A 14807-nucleotide genomic window follows, 5' to 3' on the forward strand; every position below is an offset into this window, starting at 1 on the left:
TATGTTCCAAGCAAATATAATTCTTACCTATAGTAACAATCGCAACGAAATACACTATGAGCACAGTGAGAGGGATGCAATTAACTCGGCTGATAAATAAAAGGAAGCATGCTGCCAAAATGAAATCCATCAGCTAATGCCACAGGAGAGGGGACAAGTGAGCTGAGTCTTAAAGAATGTATGAGGCTAGTAGGGGACAGTGGCAGGAAGGCCATTTCAGGCAGAAGACATATCAGTCTGAGCAGTTCTCTTGCCAGGCTTTGAGAACTGAAAGACCTGAATTGCTGGTGGCCTAGCACCAAATCGATCTGTGATTCTTCCAACTGTGATTAGATCCCTCCATACCAGACATGGGGCTCATCTCTGATGCGCAGGCCCCTGACTGTATCCTACTTCCAGCGAACAAGTCCCTATCCTATTTCTCACTAGCCTCTGCCAATCCTCCTTGGTTAAGTTCTTCTGCCGGGCATCCAATTACCAGCTCTCTGAATCCACCATCCTGTCAAGGGAATCTCTGTGACAACTTCAGGTATAGGGGGTGTATGAAAAAGCACAGGTGGTCTTCAGGGGTGATGACTTTCTAGACTCAGTCGCTCACACCTGTTGCTTCAGCTCTTTTTGAAAAAAGATAGTGTTTATTATCTGTAGGTTTACTATGAGGAATTTCACCATGAGTCTCTTAATCTGATGGCTAGGCTAGATGTTCAGTTTCAGAACCAACCCAGGCTTTTTGAATAGGCATCTCTCTGGAGACAAACCACAAACATGACAAAGGATAATTTCTGGGGAAGAAGAGTTGCTTGGGGGAGCTCCTGTCCTCAATTTTCCTGCCCTTCCGACACATTCTCACCTTCCTCACGGTTTGCTCATATTCTAGATGCTAGAATTCTAGAACATGACATCTCAGTGCCACGCCCACAAAGACAGATGACAGTTGGAGAAAGATGGCCTGCTGGTCAGATGGCAAGATAGCATATGGAAGGACAGACAGGGTGGAGAAAGATGACTCAGCTGATAAAGAGCTTGCCCTCTTAGTTCAAGCTGTGGGACCTACATAAAAAGTTGGGTACGGTGGCACTCACTTCACCCAGGATCCCTCGGGCTTGCTGGCCAGACAGCCTAGCCTACTCAGCGAGCTTCAGACCATTGATACCTTGTCTTAAAAACCAAGATGGACATCACCTGACGAACAACATCTGAGGTTGACTTTTGACCTCCATATGCATATATGTATGCACATATGTATATACATACATACATACACGCACACACTCACACCATTGGAGTTCCTTGGGTGGGTTCTTTTTTGAACAGTTACTGATGTTTGGGCAGCCACCATTTTTATGTCATGGTATTTATTCATAGAGGTCAAAGCAATGCTGTGGGGTGGCATGATACTTTTCGATATCTCAAAGCCAACAAAGGTCTGTCTCCCAACTTCAGGTCATCAGTCTGGGTCCCAATGTCCCAACGTCGTTCTTCCTTTGGGACAAACATTGTGGGCAGCACACACTATATGGCATAGAATGCATGGCAGTAATAATTATTAGTATATTGCTATTGGGGCCCAGGCTGCCCCTGAGCTTACTATGTAACCTAAGTAATCTTCCACCTTAGCCTCTTAAGGCTTGTCCTCCATGTGAAATAGAATGGGAAAATATGGCCACACAAATGGTTACGTTCTCCTCAAGTGAGCACGTTTTCTTTCTTTCTTTGGTCTTGGCTGGCCTTGAGTGACAATCTTCTCAAGTGGTGAAATAGGCAAGAATCAATTATTTTGTAGTCAGAACAATACTGAGTTGATGCCTGACAAGAGCTGGGAACGGAACAACATACTCCCTGTAGTTTCTCTAGGCTGCCATGGATAGTTTGGAAAACTTCTGGCTGGGGAGACAGCACACTCAGCAAAGTGCTTCCTGTCCTCTTGCCCCCATTAACTTGCACATACAGGTTTGTACAGCTACCAACAGGCACCTACACCTATGAACATATACACACATCAGAGGGGGGTGGTGGAGAAAGAGACTCATAGGTGGATAGATAGATAGATAGATAGATAGATAGATGGATGGATGGATGGATAGATAGATAGATAGATAGATAGATAACTCACTGTAACCACTTGCCTCTGAAGACTCTCATCAGATCTTAATCCATATTCTGAACAGAGCGATCAATTCCTATCTAGTCCTTATAATGACCCTACAGTACAGACATGGTCTCCTTCACCGTGCACACTAAAGGCTGAATTGTAATGTAAATGCATCTGTCTGTCTCAAGCACATCTCTTTCTCTCAGTGGTAGCATGGAAGGAGGTCCACTGTGCTCCCTTCCACTGCTGTGAGGGGAGTAGCCTTGGAGAATTCCCAAAAGAAGCATTCTTTGCATCTCCTATGCGTTTAGGGTCAGAACTGTACTCCCTCTTTCCTGCATTTCCAGACTGGCTAGCGGACCCCGACAGGACACTCAGCTGAGCCTGTAGGGGCCTGCCCTCTTGTTTTCCCCTCAAAGGAGACTGGGTTTTCCAAGCTCTCTAGAAGGGTCGGTGACCTTGTGTAAGGAGTCTTTGTGTGAGGTCTTTGCTGTGACCTGCTAGGGACAGGAGTGGGGGCATCCTTAAGGACTGTTTATTAAGTGCTTGTCTCTTCAAAGCAGGATCCTGTCGACCTCCTGGGGCCAAAACAGAGGCTAAGACTTTGCAAGGAACTGGGAAAAGGAGCAGGGGAGGCGTGTCTGGTGGGGAGAGGACATCTGGGTGTGGCGACTAATGAAGATAAATGCTAAGGCCCTCCCCCCTGAGCAGAGGGGACTAGGTCAGACCCAAGCCAGACACTCTCAAATCATCTACAATGAAAGGCTATATATCACCCAACGTGCTGTTTTACCCACTCAGCACACGGAGACAGACTCTTGTGGTTTAAGACCTAACATGCATCAGAAGCCTCCATCACTGATAACATGTGATGCGCTAACAGACCCTCACACTCGATTAGCAGTACCTGTTCTACACCAAAAATTTTGTGGCTGAGAAGTGAAAAAGTTGGGATGAGAACAAGAATGGAGGGAAAGCCTGCTGTCCATGTTTGGGTGGGGGGGAGGGCTGAGGAATGTGGACAGTGAGGTTTTAATGATCAAGGGCTTGGGTGGGGGAGGGGGGTGAGGAGGGGTATTGGCAAAGGGCAGATAAGGCCAGGCATGCCTCTCAGTGTTTTACAGCCCATAGACAAGCAGACCCCAAATATTAGCTCTTTGAGAAACCCTGTGTGAAAGAGCATACGGCACATTTACCTTGAAAAGTTTATTATCTTTGCTATTCCGGGGGTGTGGTGGGGGATGGGGACGGGGTCCTCAGGCTACCACAGCATGCATGTAGTGGTCAGAGGACAATTTTGTGGACTTGGTTCTCTCCTTCCCTTTCATATGTGTTCTGAGGGTTAAACTCAGGTCACGAGGAGTTCAGGGCAAATGCCTTTGCCCGCTCAGCCATGTCTCTGCCCCTAACTTCTTACCTTTTTCTTTTACTGCTCCCTCACGCTTCTTTCATTAGCTTGAGATACACATGTACACACACACACACACACACACACACACACACACACACACACAGGTATTCACTCATGGCCTGTTTTTTAAAAAGCTGGATTCAGGAGGCAGAAACAGCCTGCTATCTGATCGAGGAGCAGAAATGTAAATCTGTAAGAAACTTGAATCTGGTATGGGAATGAACTTTCATGAACTTGAGGTAAAATGGTGGAACCTCATGAGTGGAAACCTGAGACACACCCCTGGGAGTTCAGATGATTCCCAGCTACGCCCAGGTTCTGGGATGCTCTGCATCCAGAAGGGATTGACATGGGGGTGGGAGGCTTTGAAGACTCACATCCCTGGACACCCTCTGCCGGTAGGGAGGAGTATATTACTCCTTTGGCTAATCACACTCCTTTTTAAAAGATGGTGTTCCCTTGTCTTGTGACTGCCGCTCTCCTCCTCCTCAAGGCTTTGAGGTAGTGCATGCTATCCTGTCACCGCCATGGGAGAGCTTCTTTTTATTATTCTTTGCACTTAAAATGAGATTTACTCAAATAATTTACTCCTGCCCATTGCAAGAAAAACATAAAGCAGTGTCAATAATTCGTCACTAAACGCATTCTACTCGGAGGCTTAACCCGCTAGCATGTGAAACTCCTTTGTCTTTTCAAGTGATTTATTGATCTTTATTTTATGTGCATTGGTGTTTTTGCCTGCATGTGAGTTGTATGGGGGTTCCTCTGGAACTGGAGTTACAGACAATTGTGAGCTGCCCTTACATGAGGCTGGGAAATGAACCTGGGTCCTCTGGAAGAGCAGCCAGTGTTCCGAACTGTTGACCTATCTCTCAGGTCCCTGAAACTCTTTTTCAATGTGTTCAAAACCTTTGCAAAAGTACTTTCATGTTAAACAGTCTATTTTGTGCTTCTTTTTTTAAACCTTGAATTTTCTTGAAGTATATTTCCACAACAATAAATCTCTCCTCACTGCAGTCTAAATAAATATAAATAAATAAATAATAAAAATAAAGTGTTTTAAAAACTATAGCAGAGTAATGAATCCCACTGTTGTAGTTGTGATGTCCTCTAGAGTAGAACTTATTCACTGAACTTTTTACTTTTGTGACAAGGTCTTGTATGCAGCCTAACCTGGCCTTGAACTCAAGATCCTCTTGCTTTGACCTCTTGAGTGCTAGAATTAGAGAACGTGTGTACTACCATTGCTAGTCCTTGCTCATCTCACTCCAGAGGCCTAACCTGCCCACAGCAGGCCAGAAGTCAATGGCAAAGCACACAGGATGCAGTAGGCTTTCAAAGGCTCCTTGTTCCCAATAAGCAAGCAAAAATGGTAGCACTTCCCCCTCGTATTTCCTAACAGAATTTTCTTCCAAGCTGAGGCATTCTCAGTCCTGAGTGTCTCCAGCGATCTTTGGGGTGCCACGGAAGCATGCATACAGTCTGGGACAGAGTGAATATGAAGGAAGGAAGGGAAAAGAAAAAGACCCACAGGAAAGAAACGGTGAGCCTAAGAGATATGCAGGCGATAAGGCCGGTGGAAGGTACTGAGGTCCCAGTGGGTGGATCGGGGTGGTACCAGCCTGCACCACCCCCGCTGCCCTCCCCTGAGGGATTGAGAACCTTTCCAGTGAGGTCAGGCAAGTCCCTGCACTTCTGTTTTCAGCAGGCTTGTAATAGCTCACTCAGTATCAGCTTTTCAAATGTTCACATCTGGGCTCCATTACCAAAGAGGCGTATGTTTGCCAAAGATAATTTACAGCTGTAAGATAACAGCCCCAGTCAGGGAGGAGAAGTCCCCAGAAACCTGGGGGTGGTTCAAGCTCACATGGAGATGGTTCACATTCATAAATTATAGTATGCCCATTCACAAACAGGTCATGTGCATACTCGTTCAAATTTTGTTTGGAAATTTCAAAGCTTTATTTAGTGTGTGTGTGTGTGTGTGTACATGCACATACATGTCAGAGGCTCTTTATTGGGAGCCCGTGCTGTCCTTTAAGCATGTGGATCCTTGGGATTGAACTAGGATTGACAGAAGGTGTCTTTACTCTCTACAGTCCTTACACATATAATTTAACATGTATCTTGGAGGTTTTATAAATTGTGTGTGTGTGTGTGTGTGTGTGTAAAATACTGACATCATAAAGAAAGCACTGTGTGCTTCTCCTTTGATTCCTTTCTTCCCTCCTCTATGAGGAAGTATCCTGTGTCAGAGACGCCACTTGTGACAGGTTATAAAGTATAGATTCATTTTCTTTCTCATTGGTGGGACTGCCATGCCCAGCCCAGGAGTAAAGGTGACACGTGTCAAACATTTAGCCCATTGCCCACTACAGGGCTTGTTACATTATAGGAAAGAGGAAACTTCTTCATAGAAAAAAAGCACACGGTCACTTTCTTGAATTTGACAAAATTTTCTAATGTCATTTCACACCCCCTGTTTCCTTTTGTCCTCACCAGACCTTGCTGAAGGTCTCTTTCACCATCTCCAAGTGATTGGAGTGTGTGGGGTGCAGTATACTTCTCTCCCCTCTCTCACTTCTGTCCAGGACTCCTGTAACTTCTTCCTACCTCCGTTCCTTCCAGTGCTCCCTCTGCACTTACCCATTCCACTCAACCCCACAGCCTCAGTGGGTCCATTATAGAAACTGCCCAGTTACTCTCTTAAACTCCACAAACCTCAAAGCTTTGCCCCTGAACTCCAAGCCCCTCTCTCTTCTCTCTCTCTCCTCTCTCCTCTCCCTCCTCCTCCCTTCCCCTTTCCTCCTCCTCCTTTTCTCCTTCCTTTGGGTTCTTTCCAGAAACACAGCTCCCTACCAGCCATGCTCCCACTGCCCAGCCTGCTTACTAACTAGTCTCCTGGCCTGGGATGAACCTCCCCAGAGACCGGATACCTCCTCGCCTTGTCTCCATGTCTTCACCGATAACAGTGTCTGTGATAAGATATCTTGGACCATTCTGATTAACACAGCAGCCCTGGCCTCACCAAGACATCCCGGTTTCCACCCGAGAGCATTTTCTTCTTCCAGAATCTCTTACATAAGACACCCTAACACATTCACTTTTGAAATGTCAGTGCCCTCCCTATAGCTGAGGGACAGGGACTCTATCATCATCACTTCTCATTGCAAGCCCAGCATCAGCACAGGACCAGACTCAGGGTAAGGACTCAGTAACTATCAGATGAATGGGAACAATGACAGACGAAGGCATAGCTGTCCGCTTTCAGATGAGGATGGCTCAGATGGTTCCTCATCCATGATTGTCTCTCTTGAGCAGAAACAGGACAGAGGCTAGTAAATAATGAATCAAAAGGAGAGGAGAAATGCTTATTTGAGGCTCAGTGTAGTTCCTTCCTGATGGTTTCCCGGCCCTTAATATTTATAAAATGTACCAACTTAACAAAGAAATTGTTAGCTTCTCTCAAGGGTCCATTAGCATCCTTCATACATACTGATTTGCTATTTGTTCAGATACAACCTGCCTTATCACACAGGCACCAAGGCAGACAAAGACATCCCTGAGTGACTTAATAAAGTTATGATTTTCGGGGGGGGGGAGGAGTGAAAGAGGGGCTCTACAAGAGAACCCTCTCCCACGACATTCTAATAGAACCTGGGCCTGGACTGAGGGTGAGGTGAAAGCTTTGGTCCTAAAGGGGAGAGCTAGTGCACAGTTTGAAAAATTTTCAGTGCAATTAATGTGATTCTCTTCACTTTAGACTTAGCCTCAAGCAGACTCTTCAGACAGGGACAAAAAGCAGCCTAGAGTTGTAGAAGCCTAGAGCCTACATCTTCACTGAAAGGAAGCTAGGAGCAGACTGTCTCCCAGGTATCTAGGAGGAGGATCTCAAAGCCCATGACCATAGTGATACACTTTCACCAACAAGGCTACACCTACTCCAACAAGGCCACACCTCCCGATAGTGCCACTCCGTGGGCCAAGCATATTCAAACCACCACAGCTATATATGAAGGGCCTCTATGCTTTATGCTCTTATATGCCCTAGCACATTACACTGATGTCCATGAATGAAAGACCCTTGTGTTCTGTATCCCTGTCTGTTATTGACATTCCTGTGCTCTGTATTCTAGCACATCACCAGGTGAGCATGCATTAGAGACATATGTGTTCTCCCAGCATATCACCTGGTGTCCACATATGAGGGACCCCTGACAATTTAGATGCCTTTATAGTATTCAAAGATCAAAACAACCAAATAATATCTTTGGTTTCCTTTGTGTGTGTGTGTGTGTGTGTGTGTGTGTGTGTGTGTGTGTGCGTGTGTAATATCCCCTACCCCTGCACCCAGAGTTGCTCACTACCAAGGGCTCTGACTAAGCAGTCTATGCTGGCTGGCCAGCAAGTGTCAGAGATCCACCTGATTGATTTCTCTGGGGCTGGGGTTACAAGTGAGCCTAATAATACTTAAGTTTTTCTAGCAAAAAGGAATTTAAAAATTCTAGTTTGAGTTCCCTGGTTACATTTTTCTAGTCAATACAAGCAACCTGACAGGTTCTTTCCTCATATGGAAATGTCACCAACAAACAATTCTATGGTCTCCAATTGATGGTGTGAGAATCCCAGACAAACAACTGTGACAAGCATAAGTGACAAAAGCCATTCACTAGCTATCCCTGGACTGTGATCCTCCACTCTGTGACCTCAGTAAAGTCCATGTAGGATTCCGAGAGTTTCCACCCTGTATGCTTCTGTGGGATCATTTCTTTAACAAGAGTAACAACTGCTTGCTTTGAAGAATAAAGGCCATGATGATGTCACTGTCTTGTTAGGTGGATGAGTTAAGTGACTCATTAAGGTCTTGATAAGGGTTTCAATTATGCTAGCAGAGAAGAGAAAGTTAACACCAAGCAGTTACAGGACATTTGAGATAACATGCTAAGTGGAGGCTGAAGCCCCAGGAACAAGCTACCACCAACTGCTGTGGAATTCCAGGAACCTGCTGCAAAAGATAGCAAGGCCTTGTGAGGGACTGTGAGGAAGGAGAGGCAGGGTTTGTTCTCTGGAATTTTCAGACACACGCTAGACCTCAGCAGCTGTCGCAGAGCAGGCACACAAATGTGGTCACTAAATAAATGACATTTGTTAAGATTCTCTAAAGACACATCGCTTTGTCTGAGCTGTGACACAGCAAAAACATGGCAAGTGTCCACAGAGATTAATGTGGAAGGATGCTGACACTGCCCAGAATTTAACATAGCCAGAAGCATCCTGTGTGTTTGCAGGAGGCTGGCCAGCTGAAGTGTGCAAGAGCAAAGAAACAGATATTTTCCCCATCCTTAGTAAGATATAATAAACAGTAAGCCACTAAACAACCCACCCGGTTGTCCTACAAGGTGGGAAGGGAGAGGTAGAGGAACTTCCTGTGGAGGGGAACCTCCTGTGGAGAGGAACTTCCTGTGGAGGGGAACTTCCTATGGAGAGGAACTTCCTGTGGAGGGGAACTTCCTGTGGAGGGGAACTTCTCATTCTGTATTTTCAGAGTTTGAAATGCTCACAGGGGTAACTTCATTCCTTATAGGTACCTCATTCACACCAACTTTCCCTTCACTTTCTGACTAACAGGCAGTGTTTTCCTTGCTTTTGGTGGGGCCTCCTTTCACTCATTTCTGGACACATTCCCCTTGCATTGCACCCTTTTAGTAAACTCTAGGTTTTCCTTAGGATCCTTAGACACCTCGCTAGTTATGATTTAGACCTATACAAGTCACTCTGTGTGCCCTCCTTCTTGGGCGTTAATAATAATGGAAACAATGATATCTGTCAAATTTCATCATGACTTACTTTGCCTGAACAGTATAGGAAGGAGGAGGGAAAGAAAGCAGAGGAGAAGGAGGCGAAAGAGGAAAAGAAGGGAGGAAGAGGAAAAAGAGGAGGAGAAAGGAGGGAGTGGAGGAGGTGGGGTTTCCAACTTCATAGTATAAGATGAGATATATCTTCATTAAAATTCCACATGATCTTTGACTCTGCTTCATGTTGAATTAGTTTAAAATGATTTTACACTTATTTATTCTGGTTCACATGTTTATGTGTATGGGTGCATGCCTGTGGAGGAGAGAGGACAACTGTTGGAGTTTGTTTTCTTTTTTCACCGCTCTCGTATGTGTGTGTGTGTTTGTGTGTGTGTGTGTGTAATATCTCCTATCTCGGCACTCAGAGTCACTCACTACCAAGGACTCTAAGCAGTCTACTGAGGCTGGCCAGTAAGCCTCTGGATCCACCTGTTTTGACTTCACTGGGGCTGGGGTTACAAGTCAGCCAGGGATCAAATTCAGGCAGCCAGGCGCCTTTCCTGGTGGAGGCATCTGAATCAGCTCTACGAAAATATATTTGGTTTATGAACAATCTACCAGCAATACAAAGTTGTTATAGAGCTATCCATGAGGTTCAAAGTGGGGGCAGGGCTACGACAGAAGGAACTGTGGTCTCCATTGGCAACGTTTTTTATCTTAAGCTATGGAGAGGGCAAGAGGGTTGGTTAGTCTTTAAACATTCCACTTCTCTTAGGTTGGTAATAATTAATGCTAAAATACTTTCCTGGTGGGCCAGCTCTGAGAAAATCTCTGATTTAGTTAAATGCATGGGTCTCAGGACCTTGTTAAGAGACTTTCCCAAACAGAGCTCATAGAACCTGGCAAGGGTCATGAGAGTTACCCTTGTCCATCTCTGCAGGAAACAATTCAGATCTCTGAGCTGTTGGGATAATTCGTTCTTTGTGCAGTTGTTTTGCGTTGTAGCTTCGATTTCAATTAAGACATAGAATTGTGTAAAACTTAGTTGCTCTGACATCTCTAGCACACATTATCCCCAACATAAAGTAGAATAGCAAATGTTTGCCAGATTTCAGATTTGAAGAGTACTTAATAGCTTATTGATTCAAGAAAAAAAAAGACTCCATGCTTAACACTAAAATACAACTCTTAGGTTTTTCAGCCTTACATTCACTGTATGTCTTTGAGGAATAAAGCAAGATGCTTCTCTCTTTATCCTCAAAGAAAACAACTCTACATTGTCTCTATGGTAACCTAGACCAAGACAGTAGATAATCTCTTTCTTACGGTAATGTTCTCATAGGGTTTTTTTTTCTCTTTTTATTCACTATCTCTGATTTCTAGAAATCTTGACAAATAAAAATAAACAAAGGAGAAGGTGATTGCTGGATGCATCCACACATGCATACCTGACAGCGAAGTGCAGAATGGCTGGGCCGGGCTTCTTAGGCAAATCATGCTCCAGAACTCTGTGGTCTAGCTGCAGCCAGTTCTCCTGACCCCTGTGAGAACAAAGCAAAGGCAGCCGATGACACAGAACGTCCAGCAACACACGGTGCTGGCACAGCTGCCTGGAAACGCTCACGCTCTCACACCAGGAATACAGAGAATACAACAGGCCATGAGGCCGATCCAGCAATTTCTGTCACACCTATTGAACCCCTCTACTTGTGAGTCAGCATTTCCAACTGGAGAAGCTTGTCAAGAGGAACTTGCACATAAAAAAAAATGACCCATATATAAAAATTACTCCCTTTGATAGCCAAAAGTCTGGAAATAATCCAAATACTTATAGGGTATTGTTAAAATAATTATCTAAATCTATACAGAGAAAGACAATTTGGTCATAAAACAAGCTTACAAAGTTGCCTGTAACAATTTTTTAGATACAAATCTTAAATTAAAAAAAAAAAAAAGGCAAGATTCCCTGGGCCTGGTGAGATGCATGCCTTTAATCCTTCTAGCAAGGGGCCGGAGGGCAGAAGCAAGTGGATCTCTATGAGTTTGAAGTTATCATGATCTATACAAGTCTGAGCCAGCTAGTACTACTCAGTGAGACTTCATATCCAATAAAATAAATGAATAAACACTTAAAATTTTAATAAAAAGCACAACAGTAAGTACAATATATTACCTATACTGCCTTTTGTTTATGGACACAAAGCCTTGCTTGCTACAGCTCAGGTTTGCTCTACCATGTCCAGCTTGCCCAGTTTTTTTTAACTCATGGAAATCCATATATATTGCATGCACATATTTATACAAATTGAGAGAATAAGTAAGAGATGGATAACGCTTTGGGAGGTTAAGACACTGAACAAAACGAAATTAATCTTTACACACATATAAAAGGTTAAATGTGACACATTTTAGTCATGAAGGAGGAAGATTTCCAGTTTAATAAAACAAAGGGGACTCAAATATAGCAGTGCAGTTTTCAGTATATGCACAGGCCGGCACTCTTCTGGAGCCGTTTCTGTGGACACGTGACTTACAGATGTTTAAATATTTATTTACTCCCGAGCCTCATCGGATCGCAGGTATAAACAGTTCTCTCAAGACCTTGACCTTTATGGCTTGACGCTAGGTGGATTGTTTACATGATTTCCAACACTGTTCGACCGGTCTATCCATCTTAGAGCCTGTTTGGATGTGCTTATACTAAATCCAGTTTCAGACACATTTCTGGTGGTGGAAAGGGGATGTCAAATTCCAGCAAAGTCTGTTATAAGCTAGAAAACATTTTCCAGCCTATTTTGGTCCTTGAATAAATAATTAAAGGACAAACTCAGGAAATTCCAAGCTGTCATTCAATGTAAGTAGAAAAGGGGGCTGGAGAGAGGGCTCAGCAGAAACACTGGCTGCTCTTGCACAAGACCTAGGGTTCGGTTTGTAGTACCAACTTGGTGGCTCATAACCAACCATCTGGGGGTTCCAATGCTTTCTGCTCTTCATGGGTGCTCCGTACACATGGTACACATACATACATGGAGGCAAAAACGTTTACACATAATGGTTTTTAAAAATTAGAAACAAAGAAGATAGGAAAGGAGGACACAAATCGTTAACAGTATAAATGATAACAGCTGGGGCTGGAGAGATGGCTCAGTGGTTAGGAGCTCTGGCTGCTCTTCCAGAGGTCCTGAGTTCAATTCCCAGCAACCACATGATGGCTCACAACCATCTGTAATGGGATCTGATGCCCTCTTCTGGTGTGGCTGAAGATAGCTACAGTGTACTCATATACATAAAAAAAAATATATAAGTCTTTTTTTTTAAAAGATGATAACAGCTACTCTTTATTAAGGAAGTACTTTTTGTCAACTCCTAGGTCTCAGGAAGCCCATGTATCTAGAAATGACCTCAGGCTGGACTATAAAAAGATTTTTTCTGGTGGTCAGGTCAGATAAAAGTCGGTGTCACTTGGACATTTGTAAAACAAGCCCCCCTTCCTCCCTGGCCTCACAAAGGAGTCATGTCCCTGGCTTCTGTCAGAAAGGACCTGGCTCACCATTGATGTACCCTTAGTTGCACATCAAAGTCAAGGCTGGCATCCAAGTCCCTCAGTCCCCACTCACAAGTCTCTGTTGGACATTTAAAGGTCTAGGCTAGCCTCCTGTCCCTTCCGTCCTCACAGCTACTTGTCTTTATGGCCCACATGATTGTCTGCTTCTCCTGATCTCTGCCATTCACTGGCTTCTCTCGTAGACAACCCTGTGCAGACATGTCTCACAGACTTGTCCAGTCTACTTCGTTTTCTCTCTGCTCTGGACTTCTCCTGATGCCTCTGGATATTTCCTCTTTCTTATTCACAGTAAAGCCCTTACTCCTAACCATACCATGGGAACAGCCAGGCCAGCGGTTTCTTTACTGCACCCCATCACATACATCGAGCAAGTTGGAAGTCTTTATTTATTAATGTTATCTTTCATAGTAAATATGCAAGAAAAATGTCAGGGCTGGGAATTTGAACCCAGAGCTCTCAATATAGGAAAAATGACACTAGAGGATTTCCTACCTTATATAACACTGGGCTCAGTCTCTGTGTATCTGTTTCTGAAATTACAAGATACGGCTGCTGGGAACTGTCCTGAGATTTTCTTGGTGAAACTTTGGGAAAATTTCTTAGAATCAGTGATATTGTGTGTAAGAAAAAAAAATGAAATAAAACAAAAACAAAAGCAAAAGGCGGAAGTTTAAGGATCCTTGCATTATACTTTGTCTGTTTAAATCCATGGCACATCACTTTTAAGTCTTGCAAGGTTTCATATGGCAGATTAGACTATCTTTGAATTCTTCCCCCTTCTCCCTTCCCTCTTCCTCCCCCTTTCCTCCCCATTTCCTATCCCCTTCCTCGTTCTATTCTTTTCTTTGGGAGTGACTGAAAGAGGTTCTCACTGTGCAGCCAGGATGGCCTTGCATGTCAATCCTCCTGCCTCATCCTCGAGAGGGTGTGACACATCATCACGGGTGGGTGTGTCCTTTATTCTTTCCTTACACAAATGTGACATGATTTAAGATGTATAACATGTTTTCTATGAACCTGTATAGAACCCCGTGTAAGAATGAAGGAGGCAAGTACACACCACACATAGAACATTGCAACTGGGTTAGACACGGAAGCAGGGGCAAGCTGTAATTAAACATGGAGGAGAAGTTTAATACAGAATTCCGGACACATAGAACAAGTTGTGGGTACCGGTTACCTCTTTGGACGAAACTACAGTCACAGTGGGGAGATAACACAAGTGGCTGTCCTTAACCAAGATAAGTGCTCCAAGGAGATATGCATGCATATGTAATAGAAATATACTTTTAAAGCGTGAAGGTGTATATTAGAGATATAGATTTTCCTTCTGTTAGGAGTTGGATGTTTGTGCATGCTAGGCAAGAGCTCTAACATGAGCTGTATCACCAGCCTAGAACCCAGATTCTGCCATTTATAATTGAGACTGGCCTCCCTCTGTTATGAAGACTTTTCCTTGGATTCTATATGTAGTTCAGGCCAGCCTCAATCTCATGATCCTCCTGTCTCAGTTTCTGAAGGGCTGAGATTATAGGCATGTACCACTAATACACACACACACACACACACACACATATATGTGTGTATATACACACATATATATATTTAAAAGTCTATTTACAGTCCTTTCAACTGAATGAAAGCACTGAGGAATAAAAAGAACATTACCTATGCCTAAATAAAAAAATGTAATAAGATTCATCTAATGCTTTTATCTTGCTGTTTTTAAGTGTTTTCATCAATAAGTATGAAATCTAATTAACTTAAAACAAACAAACAAACAAACAAACAAAACCAGCCAACCAACCAACCAAACAAACAAAAGGCAAGTACTAATAACCATATGCCACGCTTTCTCTTTGGTCCTGATTCTATTCAGTAGTAGCCCCATTGTCTACCAGAAAGAGAGATCCAAAGCTACAGTGTCACAAAGCTTATATGTTA

General features: G+C 43.8%; 1 protein-coding gene across 4 annotated transcripts in view; it reads right to left on the bottom strand.

Moving 5' to 3' along the window:
• The window catches only part of Frmd4b (FERM domain containing 4B), a 232878-nt gene that overhangs the window by 106331 nt on the left and 111740 nt on the right, over positions 1–14807 (bottom strand). For all 4 annotated transcript variants that reach the window (XM_028773016.1, XM_028773014.1, XM_028773015.1 and 1 more), the window contains exon 4: positions 10747–10839. In XM_028773016.1, the coding sequence (XP_028628849.1) occupies positions 10747–10839 (93 nt within the window). The remainder of the gene's footprint in view (positions 1–10746; positions 10840–14807) is intronic.

Source organism: Grammomys surdaster, unplaced genomic scaffold, assembly GCF_004785775.1.
Source record: "Grammomys surdaster isolate TR1022 unplaced genomic scaffold, NIH_TR_1.0 220, whole genome shotgun sequence".
Taxonomy (NCBI): domain Eukaryota; kingdom Metazoa; phylum Chordata; class Mammalia; order Rodentia; family Muridae; genus Grammomys; species Grammomys surdaster.